Source organism: Ranitomeya imitator, chromosome 1 (genome assembly GCF_032444005.1).
Source record: "Ranitomeya imitator isolate aRanImi1 chromosome 1, aRanImi1.pri, whole genome shotgun sequence".
Classification (NCBI taxonomy): Eukaryota; Metazoa; Chordata; class Amphibia; order Anura; family Dendrobatidae; genus Ranitomeya; species Ranitomeya imitator.
The window spans coordinates 1,033,280,126-1,033,303,285 of record NC_091282.1 but is presented as its reverse complement, the minus strand read 5'-3'; the positions used below and the strand labels follow the sequence as shown (position 1 = coordinate 1,033,303,285).

Genomic DNA, 23,160 nt, shown 5'->3' with positions numbered 1-23,160 from the left:
CGCCATGGCCATTATTTATATGCTGTATATACTGCGGTACTGCTTTTTGTAGTGGAGTCTCACTATACGCACTAATTTGAGCTTCATTATGTAAGAATGGGTGGTCTCTGTTTACTTATTAAGCTTTGTTCTGCAGTATCATCCATGTTGGGCCTCTGTGGCTGCTGATTCTCTTAGCTTCCTTGTTACTCATTTATTATTATATATGCGGATGTCCTTCCTCCCTGGTCCCGTGCGTCTGTGGTCTTTTATGCACCGGTGAGGCAGATGTGCACACCATGCGGTACTTCCCCCTACTTGTGTCTTTCTTGTTCTATGTTTTTGTTGTTATATTGAATAAAGATTTTTCTATATTTATATTTTGATATTGACTGTTTGGTCGTTTGTTCTTGGTCCCCGTGGACCAATTCTGTTTACATACACTATAGGAACACACAGTGCATGCCCTATTTAACAGTATTTATAGCTCAATCTCAAAAAACGGGGTGACAGGTTCCCTTTAAATCGTGAACTGAAAGTCTGAAAGTAACATCTGTGCACATATACATCATGGTTCGCCGACAGTGTAGACTCACGGGCTGTGCGCTATATCCTGCGTGGGCTGTGCGCTATATCCTGCGTGGGCTGTGCGCTATATCCTGCGTGGGCTGTGCGCTATATCCTGCGTGGGCTGTGCGCTATATCCTGCGTGGGCTGTGCGCTATATCCTGCGTGGGCTGTGCGCTATATCCTGCGTGGGCTGTGCGCTATATCCTGCGTGGGCTGTGCGCTATATCCTGCGTGGGCTGTGCGCTATATCCTGCGTGGGCTGTGCGCTATATCCTGCGTGGGCTGTGCGCTATATCCTGCGTGGGCTGTGCGCTATATCCTGCGTGGGCTGTGCGCTATATCCTGCGTGGGCTGTGCGTTATATCCTGCGTGGGCTGTGCGTTATATACTGCGTCACAGATGTGTTAAAGGGGGGGTTGGGAGGGCCCACTGAGACTCGTTCGCCCGGGGCCCTCAAAAACCTGGAGCCGGCCCTGGGTAGGTATACCACAGGAGATTCTACCCGGTTAATCTGCCCCATGGCAGAATGTGCGGCTGCATCCAGCAGGTCATAGTCTCTTGCCATCTCCTCTTTTCACGGTGCAGAGATAAAAATTAGGAACCCTCGATCCATCAACCTCTTAACAGGGAAGTGGAGAGGAATTGTCCGCCTTCTTGCATCATCCACTAAATAGTGGTGATGCATAGGGGGGAGCTCGTACGCCAAAAAGGGTGCCTCTATATGTCCACAGAGTTCAGGTCTCCAGGTGGACAGGACAGGTTGTCTGGCGTTAGGCCTTGATGCAGAAGAGGAAACATGGAGACGACACTCCGTGTGCTCGTCTGTTGATGGTGTGGGGAGATCGGTGCCCTTTAAAGGACCCGTCGCCCTTAAAAAACAGGCCAGGCATGGCATCCCACGTAGAGGCTTCTGTCCAGTGAATCGCTTATCAGAATTGAATGGCAAATGCTCTCGAGGGAGTTTAGTCTCTGAAGCTCTGGCAATATCCAATCCATATTCAGAGCCTTGTTGTCATCAAATCATTGGTGAGGGAGCAGGAAACGAAAAACTTCCGTTTTCTAGATGCCTGTATGTTTCTAGACGCCTGCACGTTTCTAGAATACTTGCGGCCCCTGCTAGCCGACGGCTCCCATGTAGGATAGGGACCATGTATATTGGTCCTGCGAGCACTCCAAACACAGAGGGTACACAGAGGGATTCAATCTCTTGGTCAGAGAACCATGGATTGGTCAGTGAAGAAGTCCACTGAGGGGAACTAGAGGATAAAGCTGGGGTCGGCGGCGGAGGGCTCCTCGGACTGATCAAGCGCCTTTAAGACCAGGGAATACTGGTCATGCACCTATAAGACCAGGAAATACTGGTCATACGCCTTTAAGACCAGGGAATACTGGTCATGCGCCTTTAAGATCGGGGAATACTGGCCATGCACCTTTAAGACCAGAGAATACTGGTCGTGCACCTTTAAGACCAGAGAATACTGGTCGTGCACCTTTAAGACCAGAGAATACTGGTCGTGCACCTTTAAGACCAGAGAATACTGGTCGTGCACCTTTAAGACCAGAGAATACTGGTCGTGCACCTTTAAGACCAGAGAATACTGGTCGTGCACCTTTAAGACCAGAGAATACTGGTCGTGCACCTTTAAGACCAGAGAATACTGGTCGTGCACCTTTAAGACCAGAGAATACTGGTCGTGCACCTTTAAGACCAGAGAATACTGGTCGTGCACCTTTAAGACCAGAGAATACTGGTCGTGCACCTTTAAGACCAGAGAATACTGGTCGTGCACCTGTAAGACCAGAGAATACTGGTCATGCGCCTTTAAGACCAGGGAATACTGGTCATGCGCCTTTAAGACCAGGGAATACTGGTCATGCGCCTTTAAGACCAGGGAATACTGGTCATGCGCCTTTAAGACCAGGGAATACTGGTCATGCGCCTTTAAGACCAGGGAATACTGGTCATGCGCCTTTAAGACCAGAGAATACTGGTCATGCACCTTTAAGACCAGGGAATACTGGTCATGCGCCTTTTAGAACAGAGAATACTGGTCATGCACCTTTAAGACCAGGGAATACTGGTCATGCGCCTTTAAGACCAGGGAATACTGGTCATGCGCCTTTAAGACTGGGAATACTGGCCATATGCCTTTAAGACCAGGGAATACTGGTCATGCGCCTTTAAGAACAGAGAATACTGGTCATGCGCCTTTAAGACCAGGGAATACTGGTCATGCGCCTTTAAGACTGGGAATCCTGGCCATATGCCTTTAAGACCAGGGAATACTGGTCATGTGCTTTTAAGACCAGGAAATACTGGTCATGTGCCTTTAAGACCAGAGAATACTGGTCATGCACCTTTAAGACTGGGAATCCTGGCCATATGCCTTTAAGACCAGGGAATACTGGTCATGTGCTTTTAAGACCAGGAAATACTGGTCATGTGCCTTTAAGACCAGAGAATACTCGTCATGCACCTTTAAGACTGGGAATCCTGGCCATATGCCTTTAAGACCAGGGAATACTGGTCATGTGCTTTTAAGACCAGGAAATACTGGTCATGTGCCTTTAAGACCAGGTACTTCCTTACCCGGGTACTGATGTAGAGTCAATGTGCCCCTTTAATGCAAAAATACTGTCACCCCAGTGTGAGCTGGCCGGGTGGACCAAGATGGCCACCGGGAGATGCAGAGTTGATAAAATCTCGCAGAGAGCGAGAAGCGCCAATTTGGGGGGCAGAGCCACAGACACGATGTTGAATAGGCCTAAGCCGGGGCCTAAATTTCTGTAGCCGGCGGACGTCACCAGTGGGTCGTTCCAGAGCGTTACCTCAGAGAGGTGGGCCACAGGGAAGTGGCTGAGGCTGCCTGTCAGCATGTGAATATCCCACTGAAGATGGATCCACTCACCATTGGTGCGCGTCCCGGCATGGAGCCGCCGCGGATGGGGGTTTCAGCGCTGTTCTGTGCAGCGTGGACGGTGCAGGGATAAGCCTCAATCCATCATCCGTTTGTTAGGGAGGTGGAGAGGACCCGTCCGCCTCCTTGTGCCATCCGCTTTCACAGTGGTGGGACAGTGGGGGCTGCTCGGACGCCATAGAGAGGGGCCTCTGTACAGCCACGGAGTTCAGTCCGAGTGGACAGGGCCAGTTGTCCGGCATTAGGCCTGGCTCCAGGAGAGGATACATGGAGGCGACACTCCATGTGGTCGCCTGCTGCTGCTGTGGGGAGATCGGGACCATGAAAGGAACCGTCGCCCCTGAAGTGAGCTCAGGCATGGCTTCCCACGTCGCAGGAAAGGGTACGGGGAGGTATACTTGCCGTGCTCGCCTGTTGATGGTTCAGGGGAGATCGGAACCTTGAAAGGAACCGTCGCCCCCTTCACTCCGTTAATTAAAAAATAAAAATTTACAGAAAAGTAAACAATATAAAAAATAAAAACGTTGGGGTCTGAAACAGACCCATGTGCCTCCTACAGACACTAAGCAAGAACTGGTTAGCTGAGAGCCAGCAGGAGGGTGTATACTGCAGGGGAGGAGCGAACTTTTTTTGTATCACTTAGTGTCAGCCTCCTACTGGCAGCAGCATACACCCCACCGTCTGTGTCCCCCAATGAGGCGAAGGAGAAATTAATAAAGGGGATGGGAGAACTACAATACCCAGATAGATTAGTGAAATTAGGATTATTTAGTCTAGAAAAAAGACGACTGAGGGGCGATCTAATAACCATGTATCTATAACGCTGGGAGCGTCACTCTGTCCGAAGCCTCTATAGACAGCGCCGGCGCAGTCTGGGCCTCACAGAGCGACGCTCCCGGAAGATCGCGGTATGCGTAAGCACTGAACGCATACCGCGATCTCCACCGGAGAGTCAGGGACCGCCAGGAGGGAGGGTAAGTATACTCACCTTTCCCGGTTCCAGCGCTGCTTGCGGCTCCGTCTCCCGGCTCCTCTGCTCCCGGCTCCGGAGGGCGCGGACTGCGCAGGCGCCGATTCCTGCTGCCGGAATCGGCGCCTGCGCAGTCCGCGCTTTCCGGCGCCATTTTCTTGAAGACACACTCCGGCTCCACTGCAGGTGTGTCTTCAAGAAAATGGCGCCGGAAAGCGCGGACTGCGCAGGCGCCGATTCCTGCTGCCGGAATCGGCGCCAGCGCAGTCCCCGCTTTCCGGCACCATTTTCTTGAAGACATACCTGCAGTGGAGCCGGACGATAGGTGAGTATGGTATTTTATTTTTTTTTTATATGGCAGCAGCATTCGGGGGCATATAATACAATGGTGGCGCAGGATGGCAGCAGCACATGACAGAACGGGCGCAGGATGGCCGCAGCACATGACAGAACGGGCGCAGGATGGCCGCAGCACATGACAGAACGGGCGCAGGATGGCAGCAGCACATGACAGAACGGCCGCAGGATGGCAGCAGCACATGACAGAACGGGCGCAGGATGGCAGCAGCACATGACAGAACGGGCGCAGGATGGCAGCAGCACATGACAGAACGGGCGCAGGATGGCCGCAGCACATGACAGAACGGGCGCAGGATGGCAGCAGCACATGACAGAACGGGCGCAGGATGGCAGCAGCACATGACAGAACGGGCGCAGGATGGCAGCAGCACATGACAGAACGGGCGCAGGATGGCAGCAGCACATGACAGAACGGGCGCAGGATGGCAGCAGCACATGACAGAACGGGCGCAGGATGGCAGCAGCACATGACAGAACGGGCGCAGGATGGCAGCAGCACATGTCAGAACGGGCGCAGGATGGCAGCAGCACATGACAGAACGGGCGCAGGATGGCAGCAGCACATGACAGAACGGGCGCAGGATGGCAGCAGCACATGTCAGAACGGGCGCAGGATGGCCGCAGCACATGACAGAACGGGCGCAGGATGGCAGCAGCACATGACAGAACGGGCGCAGGATGGCCGCAACACATGACAGAACGGGCGCAGGATGGCAGCAGCACATGACAGAGCGGGCGAAGGATGGCAGCAGCACATGACAGAACGGGCGCAGGATGGCAGCAGCACATGACAGAACGGGCGCAGGATGGCAGCAGCACATGTCAGAACGGGCGCAGGATGGCCGCAGCACATGACAGAACGGGCGCAGGATGGCAGCAGCACATGACAGAACGGGCGCAGGATGGCAGCAGCACATGACAGAACGGGCGCAGGATGGCAGCAGCACATGACAGAACGGGCGCAGGATGGCAGCAGCACATGACAGAACGGGCGCAGGATGGCAGCAGCACATGACAGAACGGGCGCAGGATGGCAGCAGCACATGACAGAACGGGGACGCAGGATGGGAGCAGCAAATGACAGGATGGGAGCAGCAAATGACAGAATGGAGGCGCAGGATGGGAGCAGCACATGACAGAACGGGGGCGCAGGATGGGAGCAGCACATGACAGGATGGGGGCGCAGGATGGAGCAGCACATACCAGGATGGAGACCATATACCAATATAAATGCTCGCCACCCGGGCGTAGAACGGGTTCAATAGCTAGTAAGTATATAAGGGGACAATACAAATATCTCGCTGAGGATCTGTTTATACCAAGGAAGGTGACGGGCACAAGGGGGCATTCTTTGCGTCTGGAGGAGAGAAGGTTTTTCCACCAACATAGAAGAGGATTCTTTACTGTTAGGGCAGTGAGAATCTGGAATTGCTTGCCTGAGGAGGTGGTGATGGCGAACTCAGTCGAGGGGTTCAAGAGAGGCCTGGATGTCTTCCTGGAGCAGAACAATATTGTATCATACAATTATTAGGTTCTGTAGAAGCAGGGCCGGCTCCAGGTTTTCGAGGGCCCCGGGCGAAAGAGTCTCAGTGGGCCCCCCCCCTTTAACACATACCCTGATTTATGATGCACAGATACGGCAGAGAAATGTATAGTACAATGCCAGATTTCACTTCTTACATGAGTGACAGCTATTGTAGATTCTGCAGTGTATATATACAGGAGGAAAGGTGCTGTGCAGTGTATATATACAGGAGAGGTGCTGTGCAGTGTATATATACAGGAGGAAAGGTGCTGTGCAGTGTATATATACAGGAGAGGTGCTGTGCAGTGTATATATACAGGAGGAAAGGTGCTGTGCAGTGTATATATACAGGAGAGGTGCTGTGCAGTGTATATATACAGGAGGAAAGGTGCTGTGCAGTGTATATATACAGGAGAGGTGCTTTTCTGTTTTGAGTTTTTCTATGAAACAAAGACTTTTCTACATAAACAACGTTGTTTGGTTTTGCGGCCCCAACAGATCTGTGCTACAAAGTAACAGGCGGCTCGGGCATTAACGAGGGACCTGATGCTGAATCCTTTCCACAAACCCTAATGACCCAATTAGTGCCCCGCCATTAGAAGCTCATTAAACGCCTCCCTGTCCCGAGCAGTCATGTACAGTATGGGGGGATCCTGCAGCCCACCCCCTGACTGCTCCATACCATACACTGCCCTCTGTCGCGCTCACTATTATCCTGTGCATTTCTCCGTCATTGTTACCCCATGTTGCACTTGTCACCCCCCACTACAGAGTAGCAGGGCAGCCAATGTCACCCCCTCCCGGACCCTAATGGCAGCAGGAAATGTCTGCTCCTCTATTGGGTTGGAACCTGATTTAATCAAGGAATAATGTGGATTTGTTGCCGGTGGCTGCAGGGGAAGGGTTAAGTGATGCCATGTCCGTGGTGGGAGCAGTGGCAGCTGCTGGGACCTGGACAGACACAACCAATGTTGCTGTGACTGCACAGTGTGACCTGGAGGAGAGAAGCTGAGACTCCGGAGCAGAAATCACCCACATGCCAGCACTGGGCAGAGTCCCTCCAGTCACCAGCCTGGGGCCACGGGGCCCCAACCTACAGCCCACAGCTCAGATTTATCCATGGCAGCAGCTCCCCTTCCTCCTGGCATCTGGTTAACCCCATTTATGTGGGTCGGATTGTTATCTTTAAGGTTCAGCAATAACCTTCATACAGATGGGAAGGGGTTAAGCTTCTTCCTACCCCACTGGTGCAGGTTTGGTGCAGCATGCATGTATTCTGGGTGAGCTGGGCGGCTACAGGCTGCACCCCACCAGCTGCTCCTCCAGACATCACCCACATTTTTAGGCAGCGGAGACAGACAGCAGCAGACTGAGCCACAACTGCAAGATACCTTTGCACTCAGGCACTGGTAGGACGGAGCTCCGGAATCTGCCTGATAAACTTCAGCACTGTCCGCAGCCACCCAGGGGGGAGAGCAGAGAACTGCTCTCTCAGCCCACAATGTCATACTGGCTGCCTTCTGTTAACCCCTATGTGTGCCTGCCTGGCTGCACTGACTGAGTGAGAAGATGCTTGTGTCAGAGCTGGCACATAGGGGTTAAGAGAACGCAGCCAGTGTGACTTTGTGGGGGGAGAGAGCATGTTATCTCCTGCTCTGCTCTCCCAGCTGTATCTATGACAGCTAAGTGGGCCCCCCCCTCTCCCCAGGGCCCCGACATTTGCCCGCTGTGCCGGGTGCTGACGCCGGCCCTGTGTAGAAGGACGTAGATCTGGGGATTTATTATGATGGAATATAGGCTGAACTGGATGGACAAAAGTCTTTTTTCGGCCTTACTAATTATGTTACTATGAGTGAAAATTGCAAACTGACATTTTAGTAACCAGTACTTTGTAGGGACCAGTACTTTGTAGGGACCAGTACGTTATGCCCAGTCCGAGTTTCTGGAGACATGCACCTATAAGCTATGTGGGTTCTCATTGCTTCAGAAATACCAAACGTGGACACATTATGTGGTTTATGTACACATTGGGGCTCAGACGGGAGGGGGGCATTTGGATTTGGGAGCACAGAATATGCTGAATTTCTTTTGGTGGGTGAGGAGCCATTTCGCTTTTCCAGAGCCTTTGTACTACCAGTAACATGGATGTCTCCAATATTTCCGTTAACAGATGAAGGACATCAGTGGGGACTTGCTTTTTTTGTGGATTGAGTTGAAGCTTTTATTGGAAACATTTTACATAACGTTTGGGACCACATTTATCCAGCGCTCTACACTGAGCACTTTGGGGTTTCCATCTAAATCTCTGAGTGATGTGATTCAGATGAAACCCCCAAGAGATCCATTCACTATAATGAGGCAGCAAAGTTACTCTGGACCTTGTCTGGCCTCTGTTCAGCGGTGTCCTTCTCAGAAGTGCAGAAAACTGTGGACAACGGCACTTTTGTTTAAGCCATTCCGTGTATGGTAAAATTGATAAGGCAGTTTTATTTTTTGGATCAGTGTGATTACAGCGATACCTCATTTATATAGCTTTTTATGTTTTGCTGCATTTATAAAAGCCATTTTATAGAAAAAATTATTATTTTTGCATTGCTTTATTGAGAGAGCTATAACTTTATTTTTCTGCTGATAGAGGTGTATTATGGCTTGCTTTCAGCGGTACCATGTTTATTTATATCCGTCTTTTTCATCGCGTTTTACTCCACTTTTTGTTCAGCGGTATGATGATAAAGCATTGTTTTTTTATGGTGTTCACTAAAGGAGTTAACTAGTGGGATTTATAGGTCGGGCCGTTGAGGACTCGGTAATACCAAATATGTGTACTTTTATCGGGTTTTTTTCATGCAAATATTTAGAGATACAATATCTTGATTTTTTATTTATTTTTAAATATTTTTCCAATTATTTAAAAAAAAAAAAAAAAAATTATATATATATATATATATATATATATATATATATATATATATATTTTTTTTTTTTTTTTTTTTCTCTAACTTTTTTACTTTGTTCCAATATGCAACAATCATTTTTTGAAGGCTGATAGATTCTACAGCATGGAAATGAAGCAGCATGCCAATGCTGTAGAAACTGCCAGCTCTGCACTTACAGACAAACATGCTCATCATGCACTAGGCACAATCAGAAAGCTTGCTAGGTCTGGTGACCCGGATGTCTTCACGACGGGGGGGTTAAAGTGCCAGGAGCAGTCTGTGATCGCTCCTGGCACTTAGTCGGGTGGCAGCTGTCAGAATCAGCTTACACCCGATGGTGATCGCTCACACACCCCTGTGTGCGTGGGCGATCGCTCAAATGTAATATTCTGTCCCTGGTCAAATAGGCCCAGGGCATAGGGACGGAATATTACGTCCGATGTCAGAAAGGGGTTAATACATTGCAGTCATCATATTATATAGCACCATGTACTTACAATTGCTCATTTTGCCTTTCTACCAAGCTAATTCTTCTCGTTTCCATTAGGTCTATGACATCATGTGATTAATAACCGACTATCAGAATCCTTGTAAGCTCTATGTAGAAACAGGAGGTCACTTTTCTCTGTAGGAGTCATAAATCACTGCAAAAGTCCCTGGCAGGGAGGAGGGAGCAGATGGGTCATGAGTTGAAGAGAGGGATGACAAATGTAGTGACAAAAGAGACTTCCTGCTTCTGCATAGAGAAGAGAAAAGAGAAGAATTAGCTGGGTAGAAAGGCAAAATGAGCAATTGTGCATATATTAGAATTGCAATATAATAAGAGGATGGGAGTGCTTCATTTAGGTTGCTTTCACACATCAGTTTTTTGCCATCAGTCGCAATTCGTCGAATGCTCAAAAAAAAAAAAAAAAAAACTGGATGCGTCGTAGATTGTGAAAAACTGTTGCGACGATCAGTTTTTTCGCCGGTTCCAACTAGCTGATCCAAATTGGATCCTAAAAAAAATTGGAGCATGCTCATTTAAAAAAAAACGGAATTCGTTGCCAGATTTCGTTATTTGACGGATCCAGCTTCTATTCTAGCAAATGACGGATGGCGACGATCCGTCGCTGTCCGTTTTTTCGACGGACACAATAAAGGTTACTATGTCCATTTTCTCCGGCTGCCGGAAAAACAATTTTCGACAGATCCGGCGAACAACGGATGAAATGTGAGGCCATCCGTCGCAAATACAAGTCTATGAGAAAAAAACGGATCCGGCGGCAATTTTTGCCGGATCAATTTTTTTTTAAAAATTCGCCAGATTGAGACTGACGGTAAAAGACGGATGTGTGAAGGGGCCTAATAGAAGTCTTTGTATGTGTACATGAAATCTTAATGAATGAGTGGCCTTCCCGCTAACTCTCTTGCACCACTCCAGTCTCTGCTGGCCAACTCTGCTGCCCGGCTAATCCACCTCTCTCCTCGCTACTCCGTTTCTCCCCTCTGAAAATCCCTCCACTGGCTCCTAATTCCCCAACGAATCCAGTTCAACTACTAAGCCATCCACAACCTGTACCCTCCCTATATCTCTGAACTAATCTCCCGATATCTTCCCTCACGTAATCTCCGGTCCTCTCAAGACCTCCTCTCCCCAACACTCATTCGTTCCTCACACAACCGACTCCAAGATTTCTCCCGAATATCCCCCATCCTCTAGAATTCCACGCCTCAACACATCCAATTATCCACCACCCTCGGATCCTTCAGACGGAACCTGAAAACCCTTCTCTACAGGAAAGCCTACAGCCTGCAATAACCATTCTGCTGCCTCACCACCACCCGACCTGCCATTTCACCAACCACCCGAGCTGCCGCCTCAACACCACCAGAGCTGCTGCACCCCGACCTTCTGTCTCTTCCCCATTATCCTGTAGAATGTGAGTCTGCAAGGACAGGGTCCTCTCCCCTCTGTACCAGTCTGTCACCGTAAATTTGTTTACTGTAGCTATAACTGTGTGACGGTACCGTCACACATAACGATATCGTTGCTTTTTGTGACGTAGCAACGATATCGTTAACGAAATCGTTATGCGTGACAGCGACCAACGATCAGGCCCCTGCTGGGAGATCGATGGTCGCTGGGGAATGATCAGGACTTTATTTTGTCGCTGGATCACCCGCTGTCATCGCTGAATCGGCGTGTGTGATGCCGATTCAGCGAGGTCTTCACTGGTAACCAGGGTAAACATCGGGTTACTAAGCGCAGGGCCGCGCTTAGTAGCCCGATGTTTACCCTGGATACCATTGTAAAAGTAAAAATAAAAAAAACACTACATACTTACATTCCTGTCACGTCCTTCAGCGTCAGCTTCCCTGCGTCCCCCAGTGTCAGCGCCGGCCGGCCGTAAAGCAGAGCACAGCGGTGACGTCACCGCTCTGCTTTCCGGGCAGTGCTTACACAGTGCAGGGAAGCTGACGCTGGGGGACGCGACAGGAATGTAAGTATGTAGTGTTTTTTTTACTTTTACAATGGTAACCAGGGTAAACATCGGGTTACTAAGCGCGGCCCTGCGCTTAGTAACCCGATGTTTACCCTGGTTACCCGGGGACTTCGGCATCGTTGGTCGCTGGAGAGCTGTCTGTGTGACAGCTCTCCAGCGACCACACAACGACTTACCAACGATCACGGCCAGGTCGTATCGCTGGTCGTTATTGTTGGTAAATCGTTTAGTGTAAGGGTACCGTCACACAGTGGCATTTTGATCGCTACGACGGCACGATCCGTGACGCTCCAGCATCGTAACAATATCGCTCCAGCGTCGTAGACTGCTGTCACACTTTGCAATGTACGACGCTGGAGCGATAATTTCATGACGTACGTGCGATGTAGAATACGTTGGTTACTATGTGCACATCGTATACAATATCGTGCACACCTTTGTTACACCATGCGATCATGCCGCCACAGCGGGACACTAGACGACGAAAGAAAGTTTCAAACGATCTGCTACGACGTACGATTCTCAGCGGGGTCCCTGATCGCAGGAGCGTGTCAGACACAGCGAGATCGCTGGAACGTCACAAATCGTGCCGTCGTAGCGATCAAAATGCCACTGTGTGACGGTACCCTTACGGTACCTTTAGTTATCTTTAATGGTTTCAAACACTCCAATTAATTCATACTAATTATTCAGATATTGATATGGTTTCAATCAGTTTATTATATAATATACAGTTTTTGATGAATCGTCCAGTGAGAGAATATAACCAGTTTTTGTTACACTTATCTAACAAATAAATGTAAATGAACCAGTTAAATGACTGGCTATTTGTTGTCAGTTAATGATTAGTTATTTACACTAAGGGCTCCTTCTCACTTGCGTGAAATACGTGCGAGTCTCGTACGTTAAAACCCAGCTCCATTTATTGCTATGCAGCCGCACGCCCCGCTCTGGAGTGCCGGCGCCAGAGCTTGGTTTTAACCTGCGAGACTCGGCCGTATTTCTCGCAAGTGAAAAGGAGCCCTTATCTTCTAAAAAGGAGTCTTTTGATCAAGGATGAGAGTCAACTGATTATATTTTTCCCAGGAGATGTTTATCCTATATATGTTAATTATATGTTAGATAGATACACAAACACAGATGGAAGAGAGATGGGGAGATGCAGAGACAGAGAGACAAGCCTGATTGACTTCTACCATAATGATGTAATGTATGTAATGTTATTTTACTGTTTTTAGTGACTGTATTTTCTTATTATTTTTAAAGTAAATTCATTTTTGTTTATTCAATTTTGTGAGCATTTATTTATCAATCACAATCCTTGAATCCTTAACGAAACACTTTGTATGTAACCGCTTTCTCATGTACAGCACCATGGAATAAATGGTGCTATATAAATAATATTATTATTATTATTAACAACAATAATGAGTTATAATGTTTCTGTTCCAAAAAGCCTTTCTCCACATCCCATACCCTGTGCTTTGTGGTTGACTGAGCTAAATAGGCCCAAATAATGGCTGTCATATGATGGAAGGAGGGAAAGTTTATTTATGTGCTTCTCATCAGTACATCCATGTACATGGATCGTATTTATAATGCCTGTATGTCCGAGTACTAATCAATGGCTGCTTGATCCAACTCCCTTGACCTTTGTATAGATGTGGCCTCCTGTGGTCACAGACGTGCTTACTATCAATTTACTTTGGGAGATATTTCATCGGTTGACCAAAATATATTACTGAGTATTAGGAAGGAGATATGGTGAAGAATATCACATCTGCTGACAATACTGAAGCCAAAATTCCAGGACAAAGTTTTCCTGTACAAATCAGTTACCCAACAGACGTCTACCCATCCTGCACATGTAAGGCCTATCCACAGGACGTGTCAGACCAGTCTATAACATGCCTGGGCATCTGCCGATAACTGGGATGCTCCAAAACCTATTCCTTCATGTCTCATGTCAAAGCGTCCACTTTGGTTACCATATCACTCAGAAGTAGAAAGAAAGGCCGCATCCACAAAATAAGCGGCAATAACTGCTTTTGTTCTGAGGTAAATTTCTCAGGCTGAAAGACCCACGGCAAAAAAATGAACAAAATCCTAAGAATGCAGCAAAACAAATATTGATGTAGAATGCTGAACCAAATACTTTAGTGTGAACATGGGCCTAACACCACCAAAACACATGCATGTTAAGCAGAGCCTGCTGGATCGAGGCAACAGGTCGGGGCACGCAACGGTCCTGGTCCTCAAAGTCCCTGGACGGGGCAAGCAACGGTCCCGGTCCTCAAAGCCCCCGATCGGGGCAAGCAGCTGTCGCAGTTCTCCAAGCCCCCGGTCGGGGCAAGCAGCGGTCCCGGTCCTCGAAGCCCCTGGTTATGGCACGCAAGGTTCCGGTCCTCGAAGCCTCTAGCATTCGGCGCCCGCACACTGCGGACTACTCGGTTCTTATGCGGTGCCCCAGGGTCCTGGTTGTCGCAGTGGTATTGCTCTCCTCTCGGGGAGAGTGATGCTAAGTTTGGAGGCAAAGAAGGATAACTGCAATATCACAAACATGCAACACATTTCACACTCCAGACCACCAGGGGGAGCTTCTGCTCCTATTTATTATGATATAATATACACACTAGATGGTGGCCCGACTCTAACGCATCGGGTGTTCTAGAATATGTATTTATGTATGTATATAGCAGCCACATAGTATATAGCACAGGCCATGTAGTATATAGGAGCCATGTAGTATAGCAGACAAATACTACGTGGCCTGTGCTATATACTATGTGGCTACTATATACATACATACATACATATTGTAGAATACCCGATGCGTTAATACAGGCCACGCAATATATAACAGTGGCCACGTACTATATAACACAGCCCACGCAGAGACCGCTAAGCCTTCTGGGTAATTTCGAAATGCATCGCCGGGAACGGAAGCTGGCGGCCGATGCGAGCGGCTCGGCGGACTATGGAGGGTGAGAATAGCAGGTTTTTGGTTTTATTTTTAACATTACATTTTTTTTTACTATTGATGCCGCATAGGCAGCATCAACAGCAAGAAGTTGGGGACACACAGGGTTAATAGCAGCGGTTACGGAGTGCGTTACCCGCGGCATAACGCAGTCCGTTACCGCCGGCATTAACCCTGTGTGAGCGGTGACTGGAGGGGAGTATGCGGGCGCCGGGCACTGACTGCGGAGAGTAAGGAGCGGCCATTTTCTTCTGGACTGTGCCAGTCGCTGATTGGTTGTGGCTGTTTTGCCGCGAACAATCAGTGACTTGGATTTCCATGACAGACAGAGGCCGAAACCAATGAATATCTGTGACAGAAAGAGAGGTAGAAGGACAGACAGAAAGACGGAAGTGACCCTTAGAATATCTATCTATCTATCTAGTAGTCTGTAGGGAAAGTCAGAAAAGTTCCAGACATGAGTCTGAGGAGGACAGAGGGTCAAAGGAGCTGTGCATGCCCTCAGAGCTGCAGCTCCCAGAAAGACATTGAAAGGTAGAATTGTATTGCAGCGAGCGTGAAGGAAGTCGAAGCAAAGGAGAGGATACCAGAAGGGGACCAGCCCCGCTCAGGCTGCCTCCTTCTGAGGTGCAAAATCCTGGTAGCCGGAACACCGAGGGAGCAAGGACCTCTACGCCTCATTTCAGAGACCGGCAGGACAGCTATTTGCAGGTTACCTGTCCACACCTACATCCAGGAGGCACAGTGACACCTACAGAGCCGGGTTATCTAAGAGACGCTATAAACAGGCTCAAGTCACGAGTCATATGGGTTTTGTCCTATCCTATATGGGGGACAGGGAGAGCGAAACATCGCATCTGTGAGACCCTTATGTGAAGCCATAGGCAGTAAGGGACTACACCACCGCAGTGCAAGGGAAGGCTACTGATTTCCACCTGGACAAGGGGACTCTGGATTTGCCTTCAGACCGGCCGGACTCTGCCTGCCCTGTGGTCTGGTGCCCTGGACTGTGGCTGCTGAAGCCTTCAGTAAAGGTAAAGAGATTGCAACCTTGTGTCCTCGTTCTTCTCTGCGCCTCACACCATCCACCATCTACACACCGGGAAGCCCTGGGGACATACCACACCTGTGGGAAGGTATACCATCCAGCTGCCATAACATCACCCCAGTGGACCCCTTAACCCCTTTCTGCCATTAGACGTACTATTGCGTCCATGTGGGGTGGGCTTTACTTCCCAAGGACGCAATAGTACGTCATATGCGATCGGCAGCGCTCACGGGGGGAGCGCCGCCGATCGCGGCCGGGTGTCAGCTGCCTATCGCAGCTGACATCCGGCACTATGTGCCAGGAGCGGTCACGGACCGCCCCCGGCACATTGCGATCAAAGATGATCGCGATGTGCCGGCGGTGCAGGGAAGCACCGCGCAGGGAGGGGGCTCCCTGCGGGCTTCCCTGAGCCCCCCGCAGCAACGTGATGTGATCGCGTTGCTGCGAGGGTCTTACCTCCCTCCCTCCCTGCTCCAGGCCCGGATCCAAGATGGCCGCGGATCCGGGTCCTGCAGGGAGGGAGGTGGCTTCACAGAGCATGCTCAGAGCAGGCACTGTGAAGCAGCCTGCACTCCTATCAGATCGGTGATCTGACAGAGTGCTGTACAAACTGTCAGATCACCGATCTGTGATGTCCCCCCCTGGGACAAAGTAAAAAAGTAAAAAAACATTTTTTCAAATGTGTAAAAAAAAATTAAAAAAAATATTCCAAAATAATGAAAAAAAAAAAAATAATATTATTCCCATAAATACATTTCTTTATCTAAATAAAAAAAACAAAACAATAAAAGTACACATATTTAGTATCGCCGCGTCCGTAACGGCCCGACCTATAAAACTGGCCCACTAGTTAACCCATTCAGTAAACACCGTAAGAAAAAAAAAAAAAACGAGGCAAAAAACAACGCTTTATTATCATACCGCCGAACAAAAAGTGGAATAACACGCGATCAAAAAGATGGATATAAATAACCATGGTACCGCTGAAAGCGTCATCTTGTCCCGCAAAAAACGAGCCGCCATACAGCATCATCAGCAAAAACATAAAAAAGTTATAGTCCTCAGAATAAAGCGATGCAAAAATAATTATTTTTTCCGTAAAATAGTTTTTATCGTATAAAAGCGCCAAAACATAAAAAAATGATATAAATGAGGTGTCGCTGTAATCGTACTGACCCGAAGAATAAAACTGCTTTATCAATTTTACCAAACGCGGAATGGTATAAACGCCTCCCCCAAAAGAAATTCATGAATAGCTGTTTTTTGGTCATTCTTCCTCACAAAAATCGGAATAAAAAGCGATCAAAAAATGTCACGTGCCTGAAAATGTTACCAATAAAATCGTCAAATCGTCCCGCAAAAAACAAGACCTCACATGACTCTGTGGACCAAAATATGGAAAAATTATAGCTCTCAAAATGTGGTAACGCAAAAATATTTTTTGCAATAAAAAGCGTCTTTCAGTGTGTGACGGCTGCCAATCATAAAAATCCGCTAAAAAACCCGCTATAAAAGTAAATCAAACCCCCCTTCATCACCCCCTTAGTTAGGGAAAAATTAAAAAAATGTATTTATATCCATTTTCCCGTTAGGGCTAGGGCTAGGGTTGGGGCTAGGGTTAGGGTTGGGGCTACAGTTAGGGTTGGGGCTACAGTTAGGGTTTAGATTACATTTACAGTTGGGAATAGGGTTGGGATTAGGGGTGTGTCAGGGTTAGGGGTGTGGTTAGGGTTACCATTGGAATTAGGGTTAGGGGTGTGTTTGGATTAGGGCTTCAGTTATAATTGGAGGGTTTCCACTGTTTAGGCACATCAGGGGCTCTCCAAACACGACATGGCGTCCGATCTCAATTCCAGCCAATTCTGAGTTGAAAAAGTAAAACAGTGCTCCTTCCCTTCCGAGCTCTCCCGTGTGCCCAAACAGGGGTTTGCCCCAACATATGGGGTATCAGCGTACTCAGGACAAATAGGACAACAACTTTTGGGGTCCAATTTCTCCTGTTACCCTTGGGAAAAAACAAACTAGGGGCTAAAAAATAATTTTTGTGGGAAAAAAAAAGATTTTTTATTTTCACGGCTCTGCGTTATAAACTGTAGTGAAACACTTGGGGGTTCAAAGTTCTCCCAACACATCTAGATGAGTTCCCTGGGGGGTCTAGTTTCCAATATGGGGTCACTTGTGGGGGGTTTCTACTGTTTAGGTACATTAGGGGCTCTGCAAACGCAATGTGACGCCTGCAGACTATTCCATCTAAGTCTGCATTCCAAATGGCACTCCTTCCCTTCCGAGCCCTCCCATGCGCCCAAACGGTGGTTCCCTCCACATATGGGGTATCAGCGTACTCAGGACAAATTGGACAACAACTTTTGGGGTCCAATTTCTTCTCTTACCCTTGGGAAAATAAAAAATTGGGGGCGAAAAGATAATTTTTGTGAAAAAATATGATTTTTTATTTTTACGGTTCTGCATTATAAAGTTCTGTGAAGCACTTGGTGGGTCAAAGTGCTCACCACACCTCTAGATAAGTTCCTTAGGGGGTCTACTTTCCAAAATGGTGTCACTTGTGGGGGGTTTCAATGTTTAGGCACATCAGGGGCTCTCCAAACGCAACATGGTGTCCCATCTCGATTCCAGTCAATTTTGCACTGAAAAGTCAAATGGCGCTCCTTCGCTTCCGAGCTCTGTCATGCGCCCAAACAGTGGTTTACCCCCACATATGGGGTATCGGTGTACTCAGGACAAATTGTACAACAACTTTTGCGGTCCATTTTCTCCTGTTACGCTTGGTAAAATAAAACAAATTGGAGCTGAATTAAATTTTTTGTGAAAAAAAGTTAAATGTTCATTTTTATTTAAACATTCCAAAAATTCCTGTGAAGCACCAGAAGGGTTAATAAACTTCTTGAATATGGTTTTGAGCAACATGAGGGGTGCAGTTTTTAGAATGGTGTCACACTTGGGCATTTTCTATCATATAGACCCCTCAAAATGACTTCAAATGAGATGTTGTCCCTAAAAAAAAATGGTGTTGTAGAAATGAGAAATTGCTGGTCAACTTTTAACCCTTATAACTCCCTAACAAAAAAAAAATTTTGGTTCCAAAATTGTGCTGATGTAAAGTAGACATGTGGGAAATGTTACTTATTAAGTATTTTGTGTGACATATCTCTGTGATTTAATTGCATAAAAATTCAAAGTTGGAAAATTGCGAAATTTTCATAATTTTCGCCAAATTTCCATTTTTTTCACAAATAAACGCAGGTACTATCAAAGAATTTTTACCATTGTCATGAAGTACAATATGTCATGAGAAAACAATATCAGAATCACTGGGATCCGTTGAAGCGTTCCAGAGTTATAACCTCATAAAGGGACAGTGGTCTGAATTGTAAAAATTGGCCCAAGCATTAACGTGCAAACCACCCTTGGGGGTAAAGGGGTTAAAGCTGCATCGGTCACCCTGACCTAATACCACAGGTGAGAAAAAACTTGGCACTCTGGTTGAGGGATTGTCATATGCAGAAAGTTTTATTGATGAGCATCCATCCATAAAGGCAAGTTAAGATGAACGTTTTCGGTCCATATCGGGACCGTCATCAGAACAAATATACTGGTGCAGGGAAAACGTATATCCTGCATCTATAGGTTCCCATAGCGACAGAGCAGCCTGGAGGCAGCAGGGAATCGTCAGTCGTGCTTGGATATGAAGGACCCGGTACCGAGCACCTCCCGGCCCGTAGGGGGCGCTCCACTCACCTCCATTTTCTGCATCTCCCATATACACACTGGGATGGCCACTAGCAGTCCGGCGACATAGAGGAAGACGACCAGCGGCCGGATCCATCTCCGCCAGTTCCCACACGTACAAGGCATGTCGGGGACGGAGCACAAGTGGTCAGCGACTAATACTGCTCGGCGGCCATGAGCCACTGAGCACAGTGCACACCGAGCGTCACAGCGCTGCCCGTCCTCACCACACACTCCCGCCCTGCCGCTCAGCCCCGGCGCACCGCCGCGCTGCACGGCCCATGGTAACCAGCGCGGTCAGCTGTCTGCACCGTTCCAGCCCACAGACACTTCCGCCTTCCCTCAAGGCCGCCGCCCACGTAAAGTGGGTCTGTCACGTTATTGGCTCACTCATCCGTCAGTCATCTGTCCCCGCCCTTTTTTCGTCAGACGAGGAGGGCGGCTGTTATTGTTGTGCTGGTAATAGACTCGTGATCAGTCACATGACTAGCAAAGTATCCAGCGGTATGACGTCATGAGCTGGAGCTTAAAGGGGCAGCACATCATTAGAGCTGATCTGGACTTGCTCCGCGGCCCCGCCCGTGTCAGCGCTCCTGGCTGCCGGCTGCTCCTCATTCTGCGCCTGGACTGTGACGCTGCGGCTTGTGTGGCTTACAGTCGGGCCACCGTATTTTCCTCTGTTGCCCACATAGCGGAGTGTGGCAGGGAGCCTGTCAGCACGTGTACACACAGAATGGTATGGCTGCCCCCCCCCCCCCCCCTCCAATTTAGATGTGCCAGACATGGGCGTTGTAGTGTGAACGACATATGCAAATCAGGCTGGAGAATGACACGCCCCCAGTGCACTCTCAGCCTGATTTGCATATGGCTTCGACACCAGATTTTTCATAAGCGGAAATGTATATATGGGAACATTTGTATTAACCCCCGGAGCTTTTTCTGGTTTTGCGTTTTTGTTTTTCGCTTCCCTCCTTCCCAGTGCCATATTTTTTTTAATTTTTCCGTCAATATGGCCGTGTGAGGGTTTATTTTGTTGCGGGACGAGTTGTACTTTTGAACGACATCATTGGTTTTACCATAACGTATACTGGAAATGGGAAAAAAATTCCAAGTGCGATGAAATTGCAAAAAAAAAGTGCAGTCCCACACTTGGTTATTATTTATCTAAGTGGTAAAAAAAATTCCAAACTTTGTTAAAAAAAATTGCGCCATTTTCCAATACCGGTAGCGTCTCCATTTTTTGTGATCTGGGGTCGGGTGAGGGCTTATTTTTTGTGTGCCAAGATGACGTTTTTATTGATACCATTTTGGTGCAGATACGTTTTTTTTTTTTTTTTATCGCCTGTTATTGCATTTTAATGACTGTTGCAGCAACTAAAACAACGTAATTCTGGCGTTTTTACTTTTTTCTCACAGCGCCGTTTAGCAATTGGGTTAATCCTTTTCTTATTGATAGATTGGGCGATACCAAATATGTGTAGGTTTGATATATATATATTTTATATTTTGAATGGGATGAAAGGGGAGTGATTTAAACTTTTATATTAATTTTTTTTTGAACTTTTGCCATGTTTCAGTAGCCTCCATAGGAGACTAGAAGCTGCCATAGCCCAATCAGCTCTGCTACATAGAGGCGATGCGCAGATCGCCTCTATGTAGGAGAATTGCTGACTTGATATGAACGCCGACCACTGGGCGGCGCTCACCGCAATCTGGCAGTGACAACCATAGAGGTCTCCAGGAGACCTCGGGCTGCTATGCTGACACGCCAGTAACCCGCGATCATGTGACGCAGGTAATCGGTGTGCGGATTTCTGGCGTGATTGCCGGAAGCGCCATTTATGCTGCTGTCAAGAGTTTGACAGTGGCATTTAACTAGTTAATAGCAGCAGGTGGATCGCTATTCCACCCACGGCTATTGGGGGCACATGTCAGCTGTTCAAAACAGCTGACATGTACCGGGAAAGATGTGGGCTCAGTGCTGGAGCCCACATCAAAGGGAGGGAGTCCGACATTGGCGTATTATAATAATAATCTTTATTTTTATATAGCGCTAACATATTCCGCAGCGCTTTATATTATTACACCCGATGTCAGTGAGGGACAACCACCACATGTAAGAAGTGCTGACCGCGGAGGCGTAGCTAGGGGTTCAGCTCAGGGGGTGCAAAACATCTGCGTGGGCCCCTAACCAGGTAGCACTGATTACAAATACGGTGGCGCCCCCTAACTGTGGGGAGAGGGGAATCTCAGCAGATGGTGATTACTGAAAAGTGCTCGCTACACAAAGGCCAACACTGAGATTATTTATTGTACTCATATAGCGCCATTAATTCCACAGCGCTTTACAGACATTATCACTGTCCCCATTGGGGCTCACAATCTAGATTCCTACTGTCATGTGACCATATAGTGCTAGAACATATAAGATCTCAGTACAGATGGTGACGGGCCATTTAAAAGTGCAGGCAGCGTATGTGCAGGGGTGCGTGTACACAGTGTTCATTACCTGAACCACCAGGTCGCAGCATGCATGCTGATGATTTTACGTCTGACATCGCAGCGTATGACGTCAGTGTCATGCGACAGGGGCGCTCATGTCGGCTACCTGGCCTCTACTAGGTCAGTAACCATTCTGTAGAGGAGGATGCCGCACAGCGCTGGGAGCACAGGCAGGTAAGAGGAATCTTTTTTTTTTTTTTTTTTTTTTCCCCCTTCTGTGGATGGGGTATGATGCAGGGACCATGATGGATATATGAGGGCCAGGACAAGGGACATATGGGGACCATGATGGATATATGAGGGCTAGGACAAAGGACATATGGGGGCCATGATGGATATATGAGGGCCAGGACAAGGGACGTATGGCGGCCATGATGGATATATGAGGGCCAGGACAAGGGACATATGGAGGCCATGATGGATATATGTGGGCCAGGACAAGGGATGTATGGTGGCCATGATGGATATATGAGGGCGAGGACAAGGGACGTATGGGGACCATGATGGATATATGAGGGCTAGGACAAAGGACATATGGGGGCCATGATGGATATATGAGGGCCAGGACAAGGGACGTATGGCGGCCATGATGGATATATGAGGGCCAGGACAAGGGACATATGGAGGCCATGATGGATATATGTGGGCCAGGACAAGAGATGTATGGTGGCCATGATGGATATATGAGGGCGAGGACAAGGGACGTATGGTGGCCATGATGGATATATGAGGGCCAGGACAAGGGACGTATGGAGGCCATGATGGATATATGAGGGCCAGGACAAGGGACGTATGGAGGCCATGATTGATATATGAGGGTCAGGACAAGGGACGTATGGAAGCCATGATGGATATATGAGGGCCAGGACAAGGGACGTATGGCGGCCATGATGGATATATGAGGGCCAGGACAAGGGACGTATGGCGGCTATGATGGATATATGAGTGCCAGGACAAGGGACGTATGGCGGCCATGATGGATATATGAGGGCCAGGACAAGGGACATATGGGGACCATGATGGATATATGAGGGCCAGGACAAGGGACATATGGGGGCAATGATGGATATATGAGAGCTAGGACAAAGGACATATTGGGGCCATGATGGATATATGAGGGCCAGGACAAGGGACGTATG

The 23,160-nt window shown here is 48.2% G+C and overlaps 1 protein-coding gene across 1 annotated transcript in view; it reads right to left on the bottom strand.

The window, feature by feature from the left end:
* Positions 1 to 19,863, bottom strand: part of TMEM184C (transmembrane protein 184C) — a 62,129-nt gene extending 42,266 nt beyond the window's left edge. Inside the window, exon 1 of the mRNA XM_069744042.1 lies at positions 19,529 to 19,863. Coding sequence (XP_069600143.1) covers positions 19,529 to 19,645 — 117 coding nt within the window. The 5' untranslated portion in view covers positions 19,646 to 19,863. The remainder of the gene's footprint in view (positions 1 to 19,528) is intronic.
* Between the last annotated feature and the right edge of the window lie 3,297 nt (positions 19,864 to 23,160).